General features: G+C 41.2%; 1 protein-coding gene across 1 annotated transcript in view; it reads left to right on the top strand.

The window, feature by feature from the left end:
* GDAP1L1 (ganglioside induced differentiation associated protein 1 like 1) overlaps positions 1–26,205 on the top strand; it is a 64,188-nt gene that overhangs the window by 12,682 nt on the left and 25,301 nt on the right. The window contains exon 2 of the mRNA XM_081945994.1: positions 18,410–18,602. Coding sequence (XP_081802120.1) covers positions 18,410–18,602 — 193 coding nt within the window. The remainder of the gene's footprint in view (positions 1–18,409; positions 18,603–26,205) is intronic.

Here is a 26,205-nt window from a genome sequence, read left to right as displayed (position 1 = left end):
TATCCTAAATTGAGAGCTCTGTGTATAAATTAACAACTAATTTTATATGCCTGAATTAATTTTAGCTTTCTAGTAAACTACCCTATTATTTCCCATTAAGCAAGCTATCATTTTAAAAACATTTGATAAGCATGTTTTGTTGCCTGTACCTTGATATTTTAGACTAAAATAGTCAAGGCTACTTATGAATTGCATTCAGTAGGGTTTATCTAATACTATCGCAGGTAGGTTGCTATGACTGCTTAATACAAATAGAAAAACGGTTAAACAGTTGCCTTTTCATTTTGTTTGGCTTCTGCAGGTGCTTCTATTGGTTTTTGTGCCATGTTTCAAGGCAGAGATGTATTAAAGTTTCTTAGGATTGTGATGATTATGTTTCCAAATTAAACTTTGAGAAACCACATTTTCTCTAATTTTACTGGCCCAAATACTGTTAATGTATCATCAGTTTTTGACCATACCAAAATCAAGACAGTCTACAATAAATAGGAATCAGAATGTGAATATATAATTAGCAACACATATGTTGTGCATATACAGCAATGAACATGGTCCTTACAAAAGATTTCCATGAATGTCTGAAACCCTCAACTCCTAGAATTCCTAGTTAGCATCTGTCCTAAGAATTTTGACTCTTGACATTTCAAGAAGGTTCTGGATTAAAGACTTTTTCTAGAATGTAATCATTTAGCTATTTCTTGTAATTCAATTTGGACATTACCCAACTCCAACTGAATATGGGCCTGTTCACAAATAATAAATTAAAACTAAGGCAAAACAAATCCAAGATGAGATCTAGACACAATATGCAAACAAAAAACAAAAACAACAAGTTTACTAAGGGGCAACAATTGTCTCATCCCAAAATCTGGGAATATAGCCAGATCTTCAAGATATGGAGCCAAGCAGATTTCCATTGGAGGGTCTCTTTTCAAAGAGCAGTGACCATGACCATATTGGAAGGGGTCATGGGCCTTGGTGGTGCAGTGGTTAGAGTACAGTACTGCAGGCTACTTCTGCTGACTTGTTGACTGCCTGCAATTTGGCAGTTCAAATTCCACCAGGCTCAAAGTTGACTCAGCCTTCCATCCTTCTGAGGTGGGTAAAATGAGGAGCCAGATTGTTGGGGGCAACAGGCTGACTCTGTAAACCACTTAGAAAAGGCTATACAGCAGTATATAAGTCTAATTGCTATTGCTATTGCTATAGCAGGAAATGCATACCTCCTGGGTACCAATAGACAACACTGTTTAATTGAAAAGACTTGGAGTGTGCCAACTCTGCCATCACAAGGAAGAAACCATGGGAGATAGGACCCTCTCAAGTAACCTGCCCTATGCCTTGTAGGGCTTTATAGGCAATAAACAGAACCTTGAATTGTATCTAGAAACAGACTGGCAACCAGTGCAACTCATGGACAGAGATGTCATATGGGCATATCAAGATATGCCGTCACCACCGGTACTGTTGCATCCTGGAACAGCTGGAGCTTCTGTGGGGTTTTCAAGAACACTTGCAGTGCATTATAGTAGTCAAGCTTTCAGATGACTAGAGCATGAGTGACCACTGAAGGGCTTCTTGTCCTAAGAAAGGGTGCAACTGGTGTACCTGACAGAGGCCCCTTTAGCCACAGCTGCCACCTGCTCTTCAAGCAAAATCAGTGAGTCTAAGATAGGGTTGTCAAACTGGCAGCCGGCAGACTGTGTCACGCACAGGCCACACCCACCCCAGCTCTGCAAATGGGAAAATTAGATTTAGTTGGAGATGGTTTTTCCTAACCCAAGCCTGCAGAGTTTCCAGGAACTGGGACTCAGCAGCCCCATTTCCACAAATCAAAATCAGTTGGTTAAAATTACAAGGAAGCATATTCAGGATCATCATCAGGAGAAACTTCCTGGCTGTATGAGTTATAAGCCCATGGAAGTGGCTGGCATATTAAGTGCTAGTATTTTCTCATTAGACATCTTCAAACAAGCTAGATAGTAGAGATGTTCTAGAGCAGGGGTGTCAAACTCGTGTCATCACAGCAGCAGCATGTGACGTACTTTTTTCCCCTTCGCTAAACTGGGTGGGAGCCAGCACATGACACATCTGGCCCATAAGCCACCTGTTTGACACCCCTGTTCTAGTGGATTCTGAATAAGGAGTTAATTACATGAGTTTTAAGATCCCTTCCAGCTACGGTATATTTATTATTTTATTATATTGATTGGATTGTACACTGCTCAGAGCTCCTCTGTGAATGAGATGGGCAGTTAACACATTTTATACACACACACATACACATGTACACACATGCATATATAATTGTATGAATCTGTGATGCTATCACTCTTATTCTTCTATCTTTATTTAACCATATTCTCCTGGACCAGGATTCTAACTAGATAATGATTGCTGTTTCAATGGATCAAGGGGTTTTCAATCTTCTAAAATGGTTAGCTATTCAAGCGTTTATTCAACATTTTACTATCTATGGTAATTCAAAGTTCATTTTCAAAGTGAAATTGGCTTCATAACAGAAACGAAGGACATCAAATCAGGGCAGCCCTACTATAAAAGAAAAGTCTTAGATTTAGTGGTTGGTACAATGACTTACTATCTAATTTCTTTTTCCACCAGTGAGTTTTCCTGAATTTGATGTGGAAGGGAAAATGCCATGCAGAAGAGCCTTTCCATAAGAGGGTTCAACACTCCTATGCTCCAACATTCACATGATCCTTAGACAACTCAATTTTCTTGCCCTAATTCTCAGAAAACAGAACTTCCTATTGATTTTAGATGTTCAGTTTCTCATATCATAAAACTGGCATCTTGTGATGTAGAGGTTGTTAACCCTCTCTTTCTCTGCCTAGCTTGAGAGTTAGCCAAGTGAGTACTTCACAATACCCCAATCTTTCTTGGGGTGGGGGTGTTACCAGATTAGAATGACAAAAAGCTAACCATGCCCTATTTCTAAACCCCTTGCAACCAATATAATTTTGAATGCTCAATACTCTAGTCACTGTATAAGTAACATTTTGCTGAGATAATATGTGCAGAGGCATTTATTTCATCTCATTACCTTTAGTCCAAATCCTCATAATTGGCTTGCATTCAGAGTGTCTTGAAAGCTCTGAGAAATAAACAGCATTGAACAGCAGCTTCTGGAAAGGAGTGGGTGGAGTGACACTGAGCCCTGAAGCATTTTAAATTTAACTTTCTATATTACAAGGCAATAAACCATGCTGCACAATAGCAGGATTTTCACTCTTGGACATTTGAAATCAGGATACACAAAAATATGGCAACCTTTTGCCATGGAAGCTTTAAGCAGAATTTAAGGAAGGGACACAGTGGTTCAGTGGCTAAGATGCTGAGCTTGTCGATCAGAAAGGTTGGCAGTTCGGTGGTTCGAATCCCCAGCGCCATGTAACGGAGTGAGCTCCCATTACTTGTCCCAGCTTCTGCCAACCTAGCAGTTCGAAAGCACATAAAAATGCAAGTAGAAAAATAGGAACCACCTTTGGTGGGAAGGTAACAGCATTCCGTGCACCTTTGGCATTTAGTCATGCTGGCCACATGACCATGGACAGCGCTGGCTCTTCGTGTTTGAAATGGAGATGAGCACTGCCCTCTAGATTCGGGAGCGATTAGCACATAGGTGCAAGGGGAACATTTACCTTTTAAAGTCACTGGATTTTGTTCTGAGTGTACAGATATATCTAAATAAACTCATATATGGGCTCTAAATCAGTTTAGGAACATTTTGGGACACCAAGAGGAATGAAATAGCACTTAGACTTATATAACGCTTCACAGTGCTTTACAGCATGCTTTAATATCAATGGTAGAATACATCCTCTACATACAAAATACTCCAAACTCAATTCTCAGGATCTCAAAAAAAGCCAACACAGTTCTAGGCTGCATAAACAGAGGGATAGAATCAAGATCACATGAAGTGTTAACACCACTTTATGATGCTTGGTAAGGCCACACTTGGAATACTGCATTCCGTTTTGGTCGCCATGATGTTAAAAAGAGGTGGAGACTCTAGAAAGAGTGCAGAGAAGAGCAACAAAGATGATTAGGGGACTGGAGGCTAAAACACGAACGGTTGCAGGAACTGGATATGTCTAGTTTAGTGAAAAGGAGGACTAGGGGAGACATGATAGCAGTGTTCCAATATCTCAGGGATTGCCACAAAGAAGAGGGAGTTTTTAAGAAGATGTTGGATAACCATTTGTCTGAAATGGTGTAGGGTTTCCTGTCTGAGCAGGGGGTTGGAGTAGAAGACCTCCAAGGCCCCTCCCAACTCTGTTATTCTATTCTATTCCAATGAAATTATCCATTTGTGCCATTGACAAAGACCAACTGTTTCAGAATTCATAACATTCCTTCAGCAATAATTTGCTGACATTTTCTTGTCAGGACGAAATCTAGTGTATGGATCAGAGCCAAACTGAATAGATTCACCTATTGTCTGACTCAGTGACAGCCTTTTTGCTCTCTCTCTTCAGGGGATTAGGCAGGAGGTTCAGAAAAGTTAAGTGAATGGCCACAAGTGTGTAATCAAAAGTCTGCTTCCTCTATAACACCTCTATAATTCCGAATGGGAACTGTAATTTCAATGACGATTGAGAAGATTCAACTTCCTTAAGATAATGATTAAGATTCAGAGGCTCTGAGGAAATCTCAGAAGTTTCAAGATGCTCTCTCTGTCTTCACACTCAGGCTTCACCTCCTACTCTGGATTAGTTCCCACTGCCATCAACTCTGCACAGAACTGCAGTTCCCAGAACTACTTTGGAAAAGGCATTATTTATCAGCCCAGTTTAAGTCAGCCACACTGTTTATTTTCCAGTATTCAGTGACACTTGGTGTTCTGACTGAGGCTTCCCAAGAACATGAAGCAGACTCCTTGTCCTGACAAAAACCCCTTTATTTAATTTACTGTGAATTCTGCTCATTCACATACAGCAAAGTCTTTCAAAGGAGGATTTACAGTCACAGACCTTATCTGGCTTGGAGAGCTGACAAGCTGATATCTGTAGAACGTTGCAAGGAGTCTCTGAGAGTCGTGAACTAATTAATGAACTAATTGTCTCCTGCAAACTCCACTCCCCCTTTGCTCCTCTTTTATTTCCTCTGAGAGAGGCCATTCATCGTCTGGCCTTACTCCCAAGTTGACCCGTTCCCTTAGTTGTTCCCTTCATCTGGTAACTGCATATGCACACACTGGGAACAGGCTGTTTGTCTGCCTTACTGATGTCTGACTCTGAAGGCAGCTGATAGCTGGCCTAAGGCTCTGGCCCCCTCTCTGCCTCTGACACAGAACCTTCATAAGAGCCTTCTCCAGACTCCAGGACTGGCCCATGTTCCTCCCCAACATCTCACTGTCCGAATCTGCTGCCAGCTCTGCAGTCGGGCCACAACACCTGGAAGGAAAAATATGCCAAGTGTTCAAGACACATCAGCTGCTATCGTATAATAGCTAGAATGTAAGAAAGGAAGCCAGAATCGACATATAATTTCTCAGAAAGAAACAGAAAAGTGCCAATACAAAAGGGCCTATTGGAAAATATTAAATTATTTTATCTCAGAATGAATTAGTGTGGATTAATTAGCAGTTGTTGTGGATGTGCTTGTGGTTTAGGATTGCCTGATTCTTGTGGACAAATTGCAATTCATATTGCCTAAGAATATGGACTGAATTTTTAGTTAAATGATCTCCAGAGAGAGGCATGCTGAACTCTTGATCTTTTTGGCTAATTAGTGAGTGAGATCTTACTAAATAACAGCACTTTGATCTAAATATGCTTTTCATCCTAATTTCTATTCAGGTTTGGAGAGACAGTAATCAGGAGGATAATCTTGTAGCTCCAATGATGTGCTGTGGATTATTCATGTGTACTATTATCATGAAATTCAATAATGTTAGGTTCTAAGGGTTGGAAAAACAAACCCGTAAGATCTTTCCCAACTTTTCAACTCTAGATTCCAAAATTTCTGTCATGAGAAAAGCTGTGTATGTCAAAAGATACAACTGAATTACAAGTATTAGCCTTTCTCATCGGTGTTCAGATCAGCCTGGAATTGCTGGCCTTTAACATCTTAGAATAGAATAAGAGAGTTGGAAGGGACCTTGGAGGTCTTCTAGTCCAACCCCCTGCCTAGGCAGGAAACTCTATACCATTTCAGACAAATGGTTATCCAACATCTTCTTAAAAACTTCCAGTGTTGGAGCATTCACAACTTCTGGAGACAAGTTGTTCCACTGATTAATTTTTCTGTCAGGAAATTTCTTCTTAGTTCTAAGTTGCTTCTTTCCTTGATCAGTTTCCACCCATTGCTTCTTGTTCTACCCACAGGTGTTTTGGAGAATATTTTGATTCCCTCTTCTTTGTGGCAACCCTTGAGATATTGGAACAATGCTATCATGTCTCCCCTAGTCCTTCTTTTCATTAAACTAGACATACCCAGTTCCTGCAACTGTTCTTCATATATTTTAGCCTCCAGTCCCCTAATCATCTTTGTTGCTCTTCTCTGCACTCTTTCTAGAGTCTCCACATCTTTTTACATCGTGGCGACCAAAACTAGATGCAGTATTCCAAGTGTGGCCTTACCAATTATAAAGTGGTATTAAGACTGCATGTGCTCTATCCCTCTGTTTATGTAGCCTAGAACTGTGTTGGCTTTTTTGGCAGCTGCTGCACACTGCTGGCTCATATTTAAATGGTTGTCCACTAGGACTCCAAGATCCCTCTCACAGTTACTACTATTGAGCAAGGTACCACCTATGCTATACCTGTGCATTTTGTTTTTCTTGACTAAATGCAGAACCTTACTTTTTTCACCATTGAATTTCATTTTGTTAGATAGATTTCAATGTTCAAATTTGTCAGTGCTCAATCTTGTTTGTTCAATGTTCAATCTCGTAAGACCTTTACCCTACTGAGTGATATTATACTTTATTTGGGGGGAGGGACAATTCCAGTATAATATTTGCTATTTTCATCTCCAACCCCTATCCTGCTTCTGTTATCAGTCACTAGCAAGTGACATGCCAGTTTCACAGACCATGTGATCAGCAATTTGGGTCCCAAAGTGGGGTGGGTCTCACTTCAGGAATCTGACTGCTTTCTCTAGGCGGCTTTTTCTGAATTCATTCCCATTTTTGTATTTCCCAGTTTAAAATAATATGGATTAAAGAAATATGTAGGAAGTCATCAGGACAGAAACAATCCCCAGGAGGAAGTTAGTCAAAATAAGTAGTTGCTAGGCAAGAAGGTCACTTATTTTAGAGTGGGGAGTGGGTGGGAGTTGATGGGAAAGAGTTGCATTCAAGGAAATTGGCTAATAACCTTCATTTTCTGGATACAGTAATGAAGAAAAGGGAAGCTGCTCCATCTTTAGAGAAAGAGATTTCAGAATAATTGAAAGCGAATTATTACAATCGTGTCTGGTTTTTTCCCCAACTAAAAGAACAAAGATCTGTTTTTTCTCTTATCTACTTTTTTTAAAAAGAATTTTATTGATTTTTAAACATTTATAGGAAAGGGTAGGTGGATATACAAAAATTTTGGCAGCTCCATTGTGGTAGAGGTAGAAATCCCTCCAAATCTCACAACTTTTACAGAAAAGAAAAAACAAAAGATAAAAGATAAGCAGAAACAGTGTCTTGTTATACATTGTATCAACCATGTGTTCAATCATCTCTTTTGCCACTTTCTAATATATCAACAATTACAATGATATTTCAAATACATTTATTTTTGTGACCTGAGTCTTTTCAATATTGCTCCCTCCCCCCTGTCTTCGGGCAGAGCCGCTGCTCCTCCCTCCTTCATATCTTGTGTATTGTCACCTTTTTCACTACCTTTTATATGTTCGTCCTCTAGGAGGGCGCTATGTTTTTTAATGGAGGCCTCTGCCTCCACAACTGTGTTAATTCTACTTCTGTTTCCCTCCCAGAAGATCAACATTCCTTCTGGCAATAACCATCTAAACCAAATTCCTTTATTATATAATTTCTTTGATAAGGAGGAATACTTCCTCCTCTTATCTCTTATTTTTTTCGGAATTTGCTTAAGAATGGTAATTTCTTTGTCTTTATATTTTAGTGGTCCCCCCCTTTGGGCCCCTAGCACCTCATCCCTCGTGGTCTTCCTAAGAAACTTAACATGTACTTCCCTTGGAACATTATGTGTTCTGGCATATGCTGAGTTAATCCTGTAAACCAGATCCATATCCCACCACAACTGTTCTTTATCTCTCTTAATATATTCTGCTAAGATTGTACTCATAATATCCTTAAGATCTTCATCTTCTGTCTCTGGTAGGTTCTGGAATCTGAGAAAAAAGGACATTCTTTCAAGTTCTATCTTTACCATGAAATTTTCCAATTCTCTATTCCCCTTCTGGACTGCCTTAACCTCCTCCCCCAGCTTGACCGCACCCTCCTCCAGCACACCAATCCTTTGTTCATTTTCTGTTGTTTGCTGCTGTACACCTCTGAGCTGTTCTTTAAAATCTGCCACCTCTTTTTTCAACTCATTTTGTCCCTTCATAAGAGCCTGGAACATTTGGGTAACAGATAAAACTTTTGAACTCTCTCCAGTCCCTTCTTGGTGTAAAAAAGATGGAATTTTTCTCTGTTGAGTCGTTGGGCTGGATGTAGAGGAAGTGGGTGCTGAGGCTGCCTTGCCTGAAGGTGGTTTTCTGGGCCCCATTTGTCTGAGGTTCAGAGATGACTATAAATCTTTTGCAAAAGAAATGGCATCTGTGGAGCATGCAGCTGGGTGAGTCCGAGAAGACAGGCAAGTCCAAAAGTGAAAGTTAATCCTCAATCACAGTTCCAAGCCAAAAAGTCACAAAAAAAGAGAATCAAATAATCCAAATCCAGAAAGACCACTTAACAGGAGGAGCTCCAGGAGTCCTTCAGGGGGGAGTAGTAATATAAAGCCAGGAATTTCTTCAAAGGTAGTTTCAAAAGGCAAATTTCATTCATAAGTGTGAAGAAGAAGACGGAAGCAGGCCATCTTGGCTCCCTCTTTCATAGGGGACCAGGGAGCAGATCATCAAAAGTTTCCATAAAGTTTTTAAAACAGCTCAGAAATCACCTCTTGCAGTTGTGATATAAATCTTTCTCACATAGTACAAGTGACTAATTCAACTTTTATTCTCTCTCTCCATTCTGAGATTGAGAGATAGTCCATGTGCCGCTTTACCCAAGGGGGGTGAAAGAACCCCCCTCCAATCTTCCAACTTCAAATAGATTGAATCCACAAACTTACAAAAGGTTGCTGCTCATCAGTTAGCAAGGATTAGGGAGATTGGAGCAAACTTCTCACCTCCAGCACTTCAGCCACAACTTCTAATTAATTACTTCCTTCCGGAATCCATTCAGCGAAGGTGCAGGCAGCCGACTGCTGCGCTATGCACCCACCTCGCTTCCTGGGTCCTGAGGCAAGGCTGGAAACCCCCCCACATCTGCCGCCAATTCCGGGGGTTCCAGCAAGCCGCCCTACGGCAGGTGGTCCCTCCAACACCGCCTGTGCTCCTAAAAGGAGCCCACCGGAGAGGCAAACAGCAGACGCCCAGCGTCTGTCGCCTTCGGAAACCGGAAGCCATCTCTCTTCTCTTATCTACTTTGTTAGAAGCTGGAAGAAAGCTAAAATGATCTGCCCAAGGCAAATACTATGCTTCATGTTTTCTGAGACCTCTTTAAGATCTTTTAAAGAGTTTTATGACCATTGTTGGACAGTTGCATCTTGTGTCAGGTTAATGGAGAGAAGGAGAAAGTCAGAGATGTCTCCTGTATGGCTTCTCCCCAGTTCTTGATCTTGGCAGCTCCTTATGTTACGGAGCATTCTGGGGGATGAAGTGTGTGTAGCAAGCCTATGTGCTGCAGATCTGGAAATGTGCCTAAAAAGGAGGTGGAACTGGTTTTGTTCTCCCCCAGAAAACTGACAACACTCTTAAAGATTGCTAGGAAGCAGAAGGCTCTGTCAGGCAGAATCTCCCCTTCTGCTCTATCATGCAGATTATCTTTAATAACAGAATGACTTCAGTCTTCAGGAACAGAAATAAACTCTGAAAAAGCCTTATTACCCTTGCTCTGGCAACTCTCCTTACTGCTTCCAGACTGGCATGGTTATTGCATTGACCAGCAGAGCTAATGGCTTCTGGTTCTCCCATTGGACACAGGCAGTTTGAAGCATAAGCATTGCAGCTTGGAGGCAGGCAGTGTCCCCTTAGAGCAGGGGTCATCAACCTTTTGGGCCTCAGGGACCATTAAATTCATAATTTTAAATCCCATGGACCATTAATCTGATCTGCCTAATGACCGGCTGAGTGGGCATGGCTATGTGGTTATGTGAATGGATGGGCATGGCCAACTTGATGTCACTCACATCAATGGGCGCCTCACCAGCCTCTACCTGTCCCTCCCTCCCAGCCACTCCTTGCCTGCCCGCCCGAGCTCCTTAGGACCCCAATAGGAAGTAGTTGTTGGAGCTAAGCAGCCACCACAAGAAAGAGTTGGCAAAATAGCTGGCTCAATTCAAATTGGATCTGACCGAGAAGGAAGCTCAACAGAAGCACCTCACTGAGGACTACGAGCATAGGCTTTCCAAGCAGAGGGAAGACCTGCAGGAATGCAAAGCCAGATACCAGCACCTGGAGGCTCAGCAGGTTGAAATGGTCAGCCAGTTCCAGGCCATGATACAGTCCCACTGGAACAAGGCCCTCCGGCTCTTTGCCACCAGCGCCGCTTCCCTCCAGACTTTGCCCAAAGTCCTGCACCATGAGGCTGAAGCAGACTCCAAGTCAGAATTTCTTCCCCCTCCAATGAACACAAAAAGACCCCAAAGGGGGAGATTCTCTGCAGCAACACAAGCGTTCATTGCACGTATCCGGCCCATGGGTCATAGTTTGAGGACCCCTGATATAGTGCAATGTAAAAAATGCAAATAATTTTTCTGCGGACCACCAAAATTTTCTCCTGGACCACCAGTTGGTGATCGCTGCCTTAGAGGATCCACCTTACTCTACCTTCCTGATCTTTGGCTCTTTCTTCTGCCTTTGGAAGCCACATAGCATTATGGTTTACTAGAACTGAACAGTGGGTACTAGTGTCTATTCTCATAGCTACTGGGCTTTTCCTCTCAAATGCTATGGAAAATGTCCATCCTAAAAGAAATATGAGGACGGTGTTGGTAGGATACCGGTCTCTCTAACATGTCAGTCAGAGGGAAGCATGACTTGTTTATCTTGATTTGTAGCTTTTGGCAGCGAGAACTATTGCAAAAAGTCAAACAATTATTCTGGGGGTTATGGAAGAAAAATAATGGCTTGTGGGATAGCTCTGGTCTGTGCATGATTATAGTACAGAAAGCACGAGGTGAGCAGCAATTGCTCTTGATAGATTATTTTTCATTATCATTGTCATTTATCATTATTTTTTTCAGAGTAAAAACAAATCAAAACTAAAAGAAAGAAAGAAAAATGCAAGAAACAAAAAAGAGTAGAAAAGAAACAAAAGTTTAGGAGTAAAACTGCATCTTACCTTCTTTTCAACAGATAGTTACAATGTTATGGTCTCTCCTCCCTCTTACATATTATACAAAGCCTTTCAGACTCTCATTTAATCTGCATCTTTCTTAATTTTCAGACCCATAAATCTTCATGTAATTTATTTCCGCTTTCAGCAAAAAAGTCCATATAAAGTTTCAGGTTTTTCAGCTTTTTTTTCCTAACCAGAATCTTGCTAGATTCTTCCTGAGATGACTCTGTGGATCTATTCCACCAATCCTTGAGTCAGCGGAAAAGTATGTCAATATAAATTGTGCTGCCTATCTATAGGACAAGCTCTATCCTACCCCAGAAATGAAGCTGGCAAGTAATGCTGTCTTTACAGTTTTAATGTGGAACAATTTATTGACAGGATTGCTGGATCCCTCGGCTTCATTTTCCTTTCAATGAGTACCAGCAGTCCTCAATTTACAACAGTTTATTTAGTGACTTTCAATGTTACAATGGCACTGAAAAAAAGTGACCTATGACCATTTTTCACACTTATGACCGTTGCAACATTCCTGTGATCACATGATCAGAATTTGGACTCTTGGATTCATATGGATGAGAGTTGTAGCGTCCCAGGGCCATGTAATCCCCTTTTACGACCTTCTGACAAGCAAAGTCAATGGGATAGCCCAGATTCGCTTATCATGTTACTAACTTAACAACTGCAGTGATTCACTTAACAATTATGGCAAGAAAGGTTGTAAAATGGAGCAAAATTCACGTAACTGTCTCGTTTGGCAACATAAATTTTGGGCTCAATTGTAAGTTGAGGACCACCTCTATCTTCTCCTAGGAGGAGAAATGACTACTTGTTCTCCTTAACATGGGGTAGGACAGGCTTGAGTGAGTACAACTATGCACCTGAGATACAAAGTTTAGCACACTTTCAAATTGCCTGAAGAGAAGCCAGAGGTGTGGAGGCACTCTACACCTGTGAGTTGTTGCAAAGGCTAGTTTTGGCCATGGATCTTGTGCTCTTTTGAAAGAGCAGTAAATCTGTGCCCAGAAAAATAACCTGACAGTTGCTGTTTCCACGTTTAAAAGTGGGAGAACTCCTTCTCGCTTCCTTATTCCTCCTCCTTTACTGGAGACCACCGTAGTAATTCTCTTGAAGAAATTTATCAAAGGGAATAAAGTTGGTATCCTGATGGTATCCTCTGTTCTCCAAAGCACAAGACATACACCCAGAAGAGAGATGTATGTGTGCACATCCACAGAGCAGGAAGAGGACAGAGGGAGAATGTAGATCAGTGGTTCCCAAACTGGGGCCACCCCCCACAGGGGGGCAATTTGATTTTTAATGGAGACAATTTGAACCTTGTTTAAACCAAGTTAATGGCCTTTTAGGCTTCCTCTGTGTGAGTAGAGTTCACTTTTTGAGTAAAGTAAGAATTATATGTCACCGGGGGGGGGGGGGGCATCAGGATTTTAGAGATGCTTAGGTGGGACTTGGTCAAAAAAAGGTTGATGTAGATAAAAAGAAGAGAGAAATAAAAAAAATCTCCATAACAAATGAGGGGGGAATGGAAGCAATTTAAGAACAAGGTTGTATGTTGACTAATAGAAGTTACTGAGAACACTCTCATATCTGCAGAAACTGAGCAAGAGAAATGTACATGAGTTACACGTTCACGGAGTAGTACTCCTACCAAAGACTAGTGTGAGTCTTCTTTTTTTTAACACAGGTCTACTTTTCTTTCAAAAAACAGAAAAATCCTGTTAAAAGGAGCACCAATAACTCCCAACAAATATTTTGGAAAGTCAGGCGTCATTGCTGACAGGTGATTCTGTGGAAACATAGTCTCTTGCTCCTACATTCCAAGGCAAAAGAGTCTGGAAGCAGCAGCCAAAAGTTGCCAAACAGCATTCTACATCATATTTCTGGCCAAAAGAGAGTCAGGAGAAAAGGGAAAATACTATTTTTACACGGGCTGAAGGTGAGGTGAAGATAGAAACAAGAGGACATGTCCTTAATGAAACTAGTTTGGAGGGGCATCTTTGTGTGGCAGTTAAGAGCCCTCATTTTGGAGACTATAGGAAGAGGCTCTTGTTAAAAGAGCTGAATGGTATTCCCCACCCCCACCCCAAAATCCTCTCAAGCAGCGTGGGCGGTGAAAGAATGCGCACTATATCTTCGTTGCCTCTGCAGATCTGAGCCCTGGTGAGAAGGAATGAAGGAACTGTGCTCTGGCAAAACAAAATCAAATGCACCCAAATCAAGATAACTTGGCAATAAAGCATCAATCTAACAATATGTCAGTTTAAGGACTTTATCCACACCCATTGCTTCTGAAAGTTAAAGGTAACAAACCAGATGACTCGATTCTTTAAAAAAAAAATGCACAGTTCAGGGAATTGGCAGCCCCTCTCTTTGGATGATGAAAGTGTTTAAACGAAATCAGTCTAAATCTCTCAGCAGTTTTGTATAACATGCACAGCTCCATCTGCAAAAACACCCGCCACACAACACACACATTTAAAAATATGACATCTTTTTTTGGGTACAGTGCCAGTTCAGGATTCAGGGTAGGTGCTGATTGACGCAGTTGGTAAATTACAACTGTAGATGGAAGTGCTTTTCTCCTCTTTAGCTACATTATGTTTTACCAACTTTCTGCTTGTTAAGGCAAACAAACATTATTTATATTCTATTTGGTATTATATAAATTAAATATATTTAACATTATACATTATATTAAAAAGGAAAGCAAGGAAAGCAAGCAAGCTTGGATATTTAGATTACAGGCAGGAGAATTCGAAGAAATGTGTTCCCTTCCATGCCCATCTGTCAAAAGAGACTCATTCAAACACTGCCAAAGAGTGAGTCAAGGGCATAGTTCTTATTTCAGAGGTGCATCTTATTTTTTTTTAATCTACTCTCATGCATGAAGTAGTTATCTTATGTCTAAATGCTGGGGGCTTAGCCAAAAATAACACCAGCATTTTCTCTGACTGTCTAGAAAGCATCTTGCCTGGAAAGACTATCATATTAAGAAATGAAGATTCTAATTTAACCTTTTCCTTGAGACCTTGATTTTGATCAAGGAATTTTGGAAATGGAAGAATATTCAGATTTAGGTTTTTTGTTCCACCTGCATTTTAAAATGCAATAATTTGAGACCAGTTAAATTTTCACTAATGTAGAAAGGTGGAGTATAAATCAAATAAGTAAGTACTGCAAATAAGAATTGATTTTTAAATACAGGGTGTCATCCACTACATCATGAAGATGATCAGGTTTTTCATAGAATGAACTGCAAAATAGCTTTAGTTTTCTTTTGAATAGCGGTATTAAATATAGATGCAGTATTTCTGTAATGCTAGAGTAATATTGGGCATAAGGAAAACATGACTCCTACTTTCATTTGGCTATCTTCATTAATAGGTAGAACAGAGGATGCTACTGATGAATAAAGCATGAAGGTTGATAGATGGCAGAGGAAGAACAAATATAGTTAATCTCAGTTGGCCAGAAATAACATGTTAAGTAATGAGTAAGGAGAACGTTGGAAGAGAGAATGGAGGAAGCTTTTAATATATATGGTTGCCAAGGTACTGGTATTCTCTTGATATTAGCATTCAGGTAGCTAACCTAAATGTAGGAAAATGCTTAATGCCTAACATATACTTGCTTATTATGAATTGATAGCAACTATCATTTAGTTCTCAAATCCATGGTGGAGAATAGGCAATGGGAAGCTATTTCTTTATTTTAGACTGGAGGGGGACTGGAGGCTAAAACATATAAAGAACGGTTGCAGGAACTGGGTATGTCTAGTTTAATGAAAAGAAGGACTAGGGGAGACGTGATAGCAGTGTTCCAATATCTCAGGGGTTGCCACAAAGAAGAGGGAGTCAAACTATTCTCCAAAGCACCTGAGGGCAGGACAAGAAGCAATGAGTTTCCACATCAAGGAGAGAAGCAACCTAGAACTAAGGAGAAATTTCCTGACAGTTAGAACAATTATTCAGTGGAACAGCTTGCCTCCAGCATAGGGGTCAGTTCCTGAACCAGTTAGTACCAGTTTGCTGCGCGCTTGCTTCGCTCATGCGTGCACCAGCCACACATTGCTTACGCATGTGCATTTGACTAAAAATTGCTCTGCGCATACCCAGAACCATGCCGGCAACGGCAGAAAACACTAGAGAACTGGTTCGGGGGCATGTCAAGCCTGGGTCACTGCCGGTTCTGCGACCCAGGCTTGAATTCTACTATCGGTTCGGCCGAAGCGGGCTGAACCGGCAGCAACCCACCTCTCCTCCAGAAGTTGTGAATGTTCTAACACTGGAAGTTTTTAAGAAGAGGTTGGATAACCATTTGTTTGAAATGCTACAGAGTTTCCTGCCTAAGCAGGGGGTTGGACTAGAAGACCTCCAAGGTCCCTTCCAACTCTGTTATTTTATTATATTCTAGACATCTGTTGTGCTGTATAATTCATTATTGCTTATTAAAATGGAATAGTGTGAAAGCAAAGGGGACTACAAGTGGGACCTAGCATCGCCGGAGTAAAAATCAAAAAGTATATTTCAGCTCTAGGCATCAATCACATCACATGAAAAATTAAGTTATAAGTTACACATATATTAATATTCAATACAAATAAACTACACACACACACACAATTATAGGAAACACTATAACTGGTTTATTATGTGCCATCAAGTCATTGTCAACTCTTAACAATCACAATGATTAAACCTTCAGGATGGTCAGTTTCCAAACTGGCTCTTTTGTTTTCCAATAATGCATCCATCACTGCTGTAATCGTGACCATACATCTTGCTATTGGTCCTCCTCTTTTTCTCTTTCCCTTTGCCCTTCTCAGCATTATAACTTCTCAAGAGAGCTAAAGCTTTGCATAATTAAGAACTTTTAAAATGTGTTATTGTCCAGATTTTATATCCACCCACTTCTTAGTCTACATCTTTTCTATTTGTGCATCTATTAATCCAACTACTATACTTGTTCCTTTTCTGGAAATTTAGCTCAATATATAATTGGATTTGTGGCTAAAATATTACTACCCAAATGAAATAAATTGTGTATTATCTGGTGTCCATTTCTACAATGTCTCCTTTTAAGTGGATGCTATTAAAAACCTTTTGGTTTAATAATGTATTTTATATTCCTAAAACGGAAAAGAGGGAATGAAGTACAAATTACAAGAAATTATGTTATGGTATTGTTTTGGCTATATAATCATTCACATTCAGAGATTCCATTTCTTATTAGTATGTTGATATTTTGTTAGAGAGTATCTAAGATCACCTAATCCTGGTGAGAATTCCAGTGATCCCAGACTCTTAAGAAATTTACTGAGTTCCCATTGTAGAAAGCTAGCACCCACCTCTTTCCTAGAAGAATGAAATATTTTGGGAAATATTAAAAAGGGCAAAATATTATATTTCCCTAAAGGAGAAACATGCTCTTGGAAAGCAGCCCCCACCTTCCTAATAGACCCAGCAGGACTGGGCAAAACAAAAGACTTTCAGCTCCAGGGTGATGGGATTAAGACATGACCCTCCAGGATTTAAGATGACCATTTAGCAGCAGAGACAAAGCTCACCACATTGCACAATCTCCTAAGGACATTGCATTAGCAGATGAAACTTCAACAAATCTTAGCTCAGACAAACATAACCTCTTATGGGAGTCTGACAACAGCAAGTAGAATACATGTTCTTGCGCAGGAACAGGAAGCTCATGTTCAAATCCCAAGAGAAGGTATAAAAACCCCTCACTCTCAACTCCATGTGGTCAGCGGCCCAGGACCATCCATGTGGTTCTGCTTCATCATTAAGCCATCTTTCCAACCAACCTCCAGCCTCCATTTCGTCTCCAGTGCCTTTCTTCCAGCTTGGACCTCGACCTGGATATTTCTTCCAACACTGTCATTTAACAACAGAGGCAACAAAATTATTTTTCTCTCCAGGGACATCTTCTGTAAGAGGTCAATAGCATCACACTGGCAGGAGTGACCAGTCAATTGAAATCCTGCCCCTTTTATCATGTGCTGCATGCATCCTAGTCATGTAAAAGGCTGAGGCTCTGATGACAAGGTACCTATAATTCTGACAGTAGTGATCTCCCTGAGGATATTTCTGTTCCCTCCCCTGCTGAGATAAAAAAACATGGGAATAACCAGGAGCAGGTTTTATGTTAAAGGCTGTGAAATCATTGCAATTCTTGGACCGAAAATGAATTTTTGGACTCAGAATGCTTTTAATTCAATTTCTTTCCCATCAGAATCTTTCATCATGGTGTACGCTATGTATATTCATTTTGTTCACAAAATCAAAATAGATCCCAGAAGCCAGAAATCTGCTATCCTCACTTATAATTATAAACATTTTAAAGACGTTAATTACTGCTAGAATAAATTTATATGAGCTAAGCATTTCCTGAATGCCAAATGCTATGTCCAGATCAGGGGTGAAATTCAGCAGGTTCTGACAGGTTCTGGAGAACTGGTAGCTGACATTTTGAGTAGTTTGGAGAACTAGTAAATACCACCTCTAGCTGGACCCAGAGTGGGGAGGGAATGGGGATTTTGCAGCATCCTTCTCCTGCCACGCCCACCAAGCCACGCCCACAGAACCAGTAGTAAAAAATGTTGAATTTCACCACTGGTCCAGATATAACTGTAACATTATAAAGGCCATATGAAGTGGACAACCACTCCAAGCAGGGGTGCAAGAGTTGGTATGATTGTGTGTGTGTGTGTGTATGTGTGTAGATTGCACACCACTTGCAATTGCTTCTTACAATTTATTTGTGAATACTAGTAGCATCAGTTTGCACACTAATTGCTTATCTTTTTCATCTGTTTTCCCCCCACAGGTCCGTCTGGTCATTGCAGAAAAAGGGATACCTTGTGAAGAACGAGATGTGAGCATGCCCTTGACTGAGCATAAAGAACCATGGTTTATGCGCCTCAATCTTGGGGAAGAAGTACCTGTCATCATCCATGGAGATAATATAATCAGTGACTACAATCAAATAATTGACTACATGGAGAAAAACTTCACAGGAGGTATACTTTTAGATACTTTCCTCAACCCTCAAGGTGATGGAGACAACTTCCATCACCTTGGATTAGCCAAGGGGTAGTCAACCTTTTTATACCTACCGCCCACTTTTGTATCTCTGTTAGTAGTAAAATGTTCTAACTGCCCACCGGTTCCACAGTAATGGTGATTTATAAAGTAGGGAAGTAACTTTATTTTATAAAATTTATACAACAGAATTACAGCAAACCCCTACTGCCCACCATGAAAGCTGGTATGCCCACTAGTGGGCGGTAGGGACCAGGTTGACTGCCACTGGATTAGCCTATCCATTGTTGCCATATGATAGCTATCTTAAATATGGAAGATACTAGATATGGAAAATTATTCTAGAAATTCAATGCTCTTAAAACCAAGCTCTTAAATCTTTCCACATCTGTATTGTTGTCGTCTTTCCAAAACTGGATTGTTTCTTTTTTGTTTGGTTTTCTATTTTCACAATTTCTATTGCCATTTATATAGAATTGCCTCTGGTCTGATTGAAATAGCTTATTTTGCTTAAATTGGATGATTTTTGCCTCATAGCATTCAATGTTCCCTGCTATTGCTGTTATTTGTTTCTTTATGATTTCCAGAGCTTCTTCAATTTCTCTAGTGCCAACCCATTTGTTAATTAGAGTTGTCTTGATCCTTACATTCTTCAATTTTTGCTTTTTCATGTTCTTTAAATTACTTGCATATGATCTTAATTTCTTTATTTTGGCCTCAAGTCTGGTCTTCCACTTTGGGATTGAATATGATTTTGCTTTTCCAAATTTTGATAGCTAGTTCTTCTGTAACTACCATTGCTGTACTGTAGAAAAGCTGGTTGGCCTGTTTGATAGATGTTATTTTGATACTTGGAACCAGCTTATTCAGATCCTTCATTATACGTGCCAGGTCTTCCTTGGCCACTTTCAAATTATCATTTTTTTGCAGTTCATTTCAGCTATTTCTTTTATATTTGCAATTGTTGTTATTTGAGTTGTTCTACTGTTGTTTTGGGGTATTCCATTTTCACAATTTTTCTGAATCTCTTCAAATTTAGCATCCTTAAGTATTTTTTTCTGGTAATGAATCTCCTTTGATTTGGTAATTATTCCTCAGTGGTATTTGAGTCTGGATAAAAAAATTTTCAATGTTCAAACATTTGCTTTATGTATCCCCTGCTTTTAAGTATCCCCACTTTTGAAGAAGGTTGTTGACCAAGTGATTGGTCTCTAACTGACAGGAATCCTGGAGGAAATGAATTATCTAGATCCATACTGAGACCACTTCAATTACACTTGCTTATGACATGTGGCAAAGTGATGGTAATTCCATCCTTGTGTTCCTTGACCTCTAGATCATTTTCGGTACTATTGATTATAGTATCCTTCTGAGCCAGCTCTGTGGGTTGTGGATTGATGGCACCATTTTATGGTGTTTCTCATTCTTTCTTTAGGGCCAGTTCCAATTAGCATTGTTGAGGAGAGATCGTCCTCTAGATCCCTTATTTGTCATGTGCCACAGGATTCTATTCTCTCTCATCTTCTTTTCAAAATCTACATGAAAATGCTGGGTGAAGCAATCCACTGGTTTTGGGTTTGCTGTCATCAGTATGCTTATGATGACAAATTATATCTTTCAACTTGGGTTGGCCAAGTGAGATTGTCCTGGTTCTCATCCAGAATCTGGAGACTGTGCAGGTTTTGCTGGAAAGAAACCCTCCCAGACTCAATCCTACAAAGACTGAGTGATTCAGGATATTTGGACCACCCAGATTTGGGGGTATTCCAACTTTGACCTTAGATACAATACAATAGTAGAGTTGGAAGGAACCTTGGAGGTCTTCTAGTCCAACCCCCTGCCTAGGCTGGAAACCCTATACCGTTTCAGACAGATGGCTATCCAACATCTTCTTAAAGACTTCCAGTGTTGGGGCATTCACAATTTCTGGAGGCAAGCTGTTCCACCGATTAATTGTTCTAACTGTCAGGAAATTTCTCCTCAGTTCTAAGTTGCTTCGCTCCTTGATTAGTTTCCACCCATTGCTTCTTGTTCTACCCTCAGGTGCCTTGGAGAATAGTTTGACTCCCTCTTCTTTGTGGCAACCCCTGAGATATTGGAACACTGCTATCATGTCTCCCCTAGTCCTTCTTTTCATTAAACTAGACATACCCAGTTCCTGCAACCGTTCTTCATGTTTTAGTCTCCAGTCCCCTAATCATCTTTGTTGCTCTTTTCTGCACTCTTTCTAGAGTCTCCACATCTTTTCTACATCATGGCGACCAAAACTGAATGCAGTATTCCAAGTGTAGCCTTACCAAGATGGGTACTATTTCATCATTCAAGGGTGCTGTGCAATTTGAAATCCTCTAGACTCACAGTGCCTGCAAGTGACCAGGCCAGGAAAGTTTTTGCCAAATGTCATTTGGTGCACCAGTTGCACTCTTTCCTAAATCTCTGGTCCTTATGGCTTGATTATTGCAATTCATTCTACATGGGCTGTCTTTGAATATGACCCAGAAGCTTCAACTGGTCTACAGTGCAGTGGTGCAGGCAGTGATGGGTATGTCTTTGTATGCTCCTGTTAACACCTCTGCTTTGCAAGTTGCATCAGTTGCCAGTTTGCTCCTGAGTTCGATTCAAAATGGTGGTCACCCATAAAGCCCTATATAGCCAGGAGGGCCTGTGTGCAATTTTAGGCTGTGCACCAGTTATGCCCTTTCCTGGATGAACAGTTCCTACTCATAGTCACTCATGCCCTAGTCACTTCCCATCTTGAATATTGCAACTCGCTCTACATGGGGCTGCCCTTGAAGAGCACCTAGTTGGTGCAAAATGCAGCGGCCCACATGGTTTTATGCAGACCCCGGTGTGTACATGGATCACATCTCCTGTGGGAACTGCATTGGCTGCGAATTTACTTCTGGGTGCAATTCAAAGTGCTAGTTGTCACCTTTAAAGCCCTTCATGGTTTGGGATCAGGCTATCTGAGGGACCGTCTCTTGCCGGTCAAATCTATCCAACTCATCAGAGTGGGAAGGTAAGGAATGTTGTGGGTCCCATTCCCTAAGGAGATACACCCAAAAAGGTCATTTTCCATGGTGGCCCCCTCTCTCTAGAACATCATCCCCACAGAGATTAAAATGGCCCCTATTCTAGCACTGTTCCAGAAGGCACTGAAGACCTGGTTCTGCCAGTGGGCCTGGGGAGCCCAGAGCAGGATGGAGCCCATTAAATGGATCATGTAAGGTTCTGTTGCCACGGGAGGTGTGATTTTAGTATATTAATATATCATATTGTAATGATGTGTATGTTTTATGTTACATCTTAAGTTCAATTGTTATGCCCAGTTCTTTATGCATGTTAGGAAACAGTTAACATTTCTAGTCATGTGATCTGGGGGCAGGAAGTTGTTGTAAGATGGCTGCTGCTGAGTAAAGACAAGCCTCTGGTTCAAGCTCCTTGCTGTGTGCCTTTATTTGTATTAAATCATCACATGGTACCAGGAGTGGGTGAGAAGAGTCATGGCAGCAAACAGCAACACAAAGAACATTCCTTCCCTGGATTTGGAGTCAGGGAATACATCTGAAAACTGGTCAAAGTGGAGGGAGCTGATAGAGCTTGTGTATGCAGGACCTGATGCAGACAAGTGGACTGATCAACAGAAAGCAGCACACTTTCTGATATGTGTGGGACAGAAAGGACGTGATGTGTGCAGAGCCTGGCAAGCAAGTGGGGAGATCACTGCAGAGGACAAAAAGAAAACAGAGGTACTGTTTGCAAAGTTTGAAGCATACTGCAACCCAAGGAAAAACTCCACAGTGCAGAGAAAACTGCTTTGTGAGAGGAACCAGTGTGGAGGTGAATCTGTGGATGAATGGGTGACACAACTGCGCTTGCTTGTTAAAGACTGTGCTTGAGATATGATTAAAGACCGTATTCTGATGGGCAGTGAGTTTAAGGAACTTCAGGAAAAACTGCTGCAGGAAGACTTAAATCTTGAGAAAGCCATAAGGATTGCCAGAGCATATGAAATGTCAAGAAAGGACATGCAGATACTGGAAGGAACACAGCACCAGATCAATGCTATAGAAACTCAAAGCAGTAGATATGGTCAAGAAAGGGCACACAAAGGAACAAAAGGCACACATGGCACTGGGACAAATAACAGAGAAGCAGCTTGTGGATATTGTGGAAACATGCATCATAAAAATAGTGTCTGTCCTGCAAGGGGCAGATATGCAATAAATGCAAGAAAAGAGGACACTTTGTCAGGGTGTGTAAACTGTCTTCACAAACTGGAAGGTCACAAACACGGGCTGTACATACCATAGAGGACAATCATGACAAAGCAGGATTAGTCTCAGACTGCTCCCTGATATATCTTGCAGCGGTACAGAAAGCACATCAGTGTACAGATGAAGCAAATGTAACATTACAAATAGGGGCTAACAAAGCTCCAGTCACATCCAAAATAGATACTGGAGCACAAGTAAATTGTGTGTCAAGCCACATACACTTGGAACACCTCAGGAATGAATCCCCCTTAGAGACTCTGGGCCTACCGAAAGTAGTGGGACATGGTGGAGAAAAGCTGAAAGTAATGGGTCGCTGTCATGCAAAATGCTCTTACAAGGGATTTGAACAAGTTTTACAATTGTTTGTGATAAAAACGTAAGCCCCAGCCGTACTAGGTCTCAAAACAAATAGAGATTGGACTTGTGAAGATCATAATGACTGTGGATGGTGGGCATAGAGGTCTGACGGAGGCTGACATTAAATGTGAGTACTGTGATCTATTCAAGTGTCTGGGGTGCCTTCCAGGTATAAGCCACATACATATAAAAGAGGGTGCACAGCCTGTCATTCATGCCCCAAGGAAAATACCTCTAACTCTTGTGGATAAAGTTAGACAGGAACTCACTAGGATGAAGAAGCTGGGAGTAGTAAAGAAGGTCACCGAACCATCGGAATGGGTCAATTCTATGGTTGTGGTGGAGAAGAAGAACACAGGTTCAATTCTCATATGCATTGACCCATGGGATTTGAACAAAGTGATAATGAGGGAACACTACAAACTCCCCACCATGGAGGACGTAGCTAGTAGGAGCAACAGTGTTCAGTGTACTAGATGCCCAGTCTGGTTACTAGCAATTGCGTCTTGATGAAGCCAGCAGTTACAGCAGAAATTTGCTTTGAATGGTTTTGGTCAGTCTGTTATCTTGCTCTTAAGGAACATAAGGAAATTGGATGTAAATTGTAAACAGTGATTTGGAAAGGAGGATTAGACATTTTTGTTACTAAATATTATTGATGTTTCGTCAGAATAGGCCATAAGGATATAGTGTTATTGTTATATTAGAAATAACAAATGAAATGCCAGTATGTGGTCAGGTTTTAAATCTTGGTACATTTTATGATGAAGGACGTTTAAACAATTTACAGTCAAATGAAAATGGAGGTATGATGATGGTAATATGTATAAAAATATCTGATTTAAAATACTTGAGTTAATACAAATTTGTGACAACAGTGTAAGAGATGCACAAAAGCTTTTTGTAACCAACTGATACACTTTCTACAGTATGTAAAGAAGGAGGATTCTTTGTGTTGTGTTTGTTTTGAAAATTTAAAATAAAATTTTTTTTAATAAAAAAAGAAGCAGCAAATAACAAGCAAAATGAAGCACAAACCATTGTGGCACAAAACACCTGAACACGGATATACAGTCTACCAAGGACACCAAGGATAACATAAGCGTATCAGCATGTGACAATGCTGGGAGTGACTCTCATCTTGACAGCAATCCTACTGCTGATGAGACAGCGGTTACTTTCTCTCGCTATGGTCATTAGCTATTAAACCAAAAATATGGAAAGACTTTGTATCATATTAGATGTCTTATACTTAAGAGGGATGATGTAATGATGTGTATGTTTTATGTTAGATTGGGTAAGGAAAGGCACACTCAGGCTAAAGGCAACAACAGCTCTTTATTGTAACAGAACAAGTATGTACAATCCAGCGAAGGTTGAGTCTGACAGCAGCCCTTTTATAGGGAGCTGTCAGACCCTTCGACCAATGAGATTAAACCTCTGTTCCCGCCGGAACAGAGGACCTTGGTGGAAACCATTATAACTGTAGCTAGTATCTAACACCCCTCCCCTCTTAGATGGAATCATCCTACTGGTAACGTAGTCATGAAGGTAGGCGGGGTTTTTGGTAGCTCTGCCAGACCTGCGCAGTTCAGTCGGAGGGTGTTCTTCGGACAGGTCGGATGGACCTGTTTGCTCTGCAGCTTCACTTGGTGGAAGCTCCTGGAACCTTTCACAGGCCGCGGCTGGAGCTTCTAGAGCCAGTTCGCTCAGAGCTGGCTGCGAGCCTGCAACACAAGTAGCTAAGTATCCCGGTGTCCTCGGGTTTGAGTTGGCTGTGGAAGGAGTGACCTCATGCTCCTTTTGGGTAGGGCTTTGGCTAACTCAAGCAGGAGTTACTTCTGGCTGCCTGAGAGTGGAGTTGGAGAGGTGGCCACGGAGTTGGTCAACGTGCCTTCTCCAATTCCGACCGTCCTCAAGCTCTCAAGATAAGAGCAAGGCCTGGTGATGCCTATCACTGTGGCAGGAATCCACAGAGTTCCCCCGACATAATAGTGGGCGTAAACTGAATCCCCTATGCTAAAATTCCGAATTTTGCTTGTGGAGTCTGGGGGTGAGGCGGCAGAATAGTTTCGGTGCAGCCGGTCTAAGTGGGACCTTAGCTGGTGACACATGAGAAGCTCGGAGGGGCTTCTCCCTGTAGTGGAATTTGGCGTGATGTGTTGACTTAGAAGATAATGGTCAACCTGTGTTTGCCAATCTCCCGGGCCCATCCTGGATAGGGCCTCTTTTGCAAATCTCACCATTCTCTCCGCCTCTGTAAATTAATGTCACGCACACCGCATATGATGCGGTCTAGTATAAGTTCGTCTAGGTCTCGGAACTTGCAATACGCTGCGTAGAGCTGCAAAATACTTGTTGATCAATTCACTTTCCTTCTGATTACGAACATTACATTCGTGCCGACGGACATGCTTAGACGGCTTGAGAGCGTAGTGTGTCCTCAGCGTCTGTTGGAGCACTGACCAAGCGACCGATTGTAGCGGCGTTGGCTCAGATAGGTCTTTGGCTGTTTCGAACACTTCCCGTCCACAGTAACACAGGAACATGTTCTTCTTGCGGCCTTCAGAAAGGCCCATGAGGTTGTTGGTTTCGAGGAAGCAGTCGAACCTCCGCATATACGATTCCCAGTGTTCGGTGACTGGGTCATACTGAGTTGGTGGGGCGTGCATGGCCATTTTGTGTTCTGAGGGGTATTTGAGTTTGCCGCTCAAAAATGGCTGCTCGAAGCCACACTGAGCTCCGGGCTGGATTTACTTGCTGGATTGCTACGTTCTTTTTGCTTTGCCTAATTGCCTTCCAATCCCACCTTCGTCGCCAATCTTAGATTGGGTAACCTCTGGCTCAAGCCTCTGGTTCAAGCTCCTTGCTGTCTGGCTTTATATTGTGTTAAATCATCACACACATGACTCTTCTTTTATTAGTTTTATTGATATTATATAGGGTT

This window comes from Natrix helvetica, assembly GCF_964273705.1.
Source record: "Natrix helvetica genome assembly, chromosome: 3".
Taxonomy (NCBI): Eukaryota; Metazoa; Chordata; class Lepidosauria; order Squamata; family Natricidae; genus Natrix; species Natrix helvetica.
Note: the sequence above shows the minus strand (reverse complement) of the source record. Positions and strands in the feature narration are given on the sequence as shown.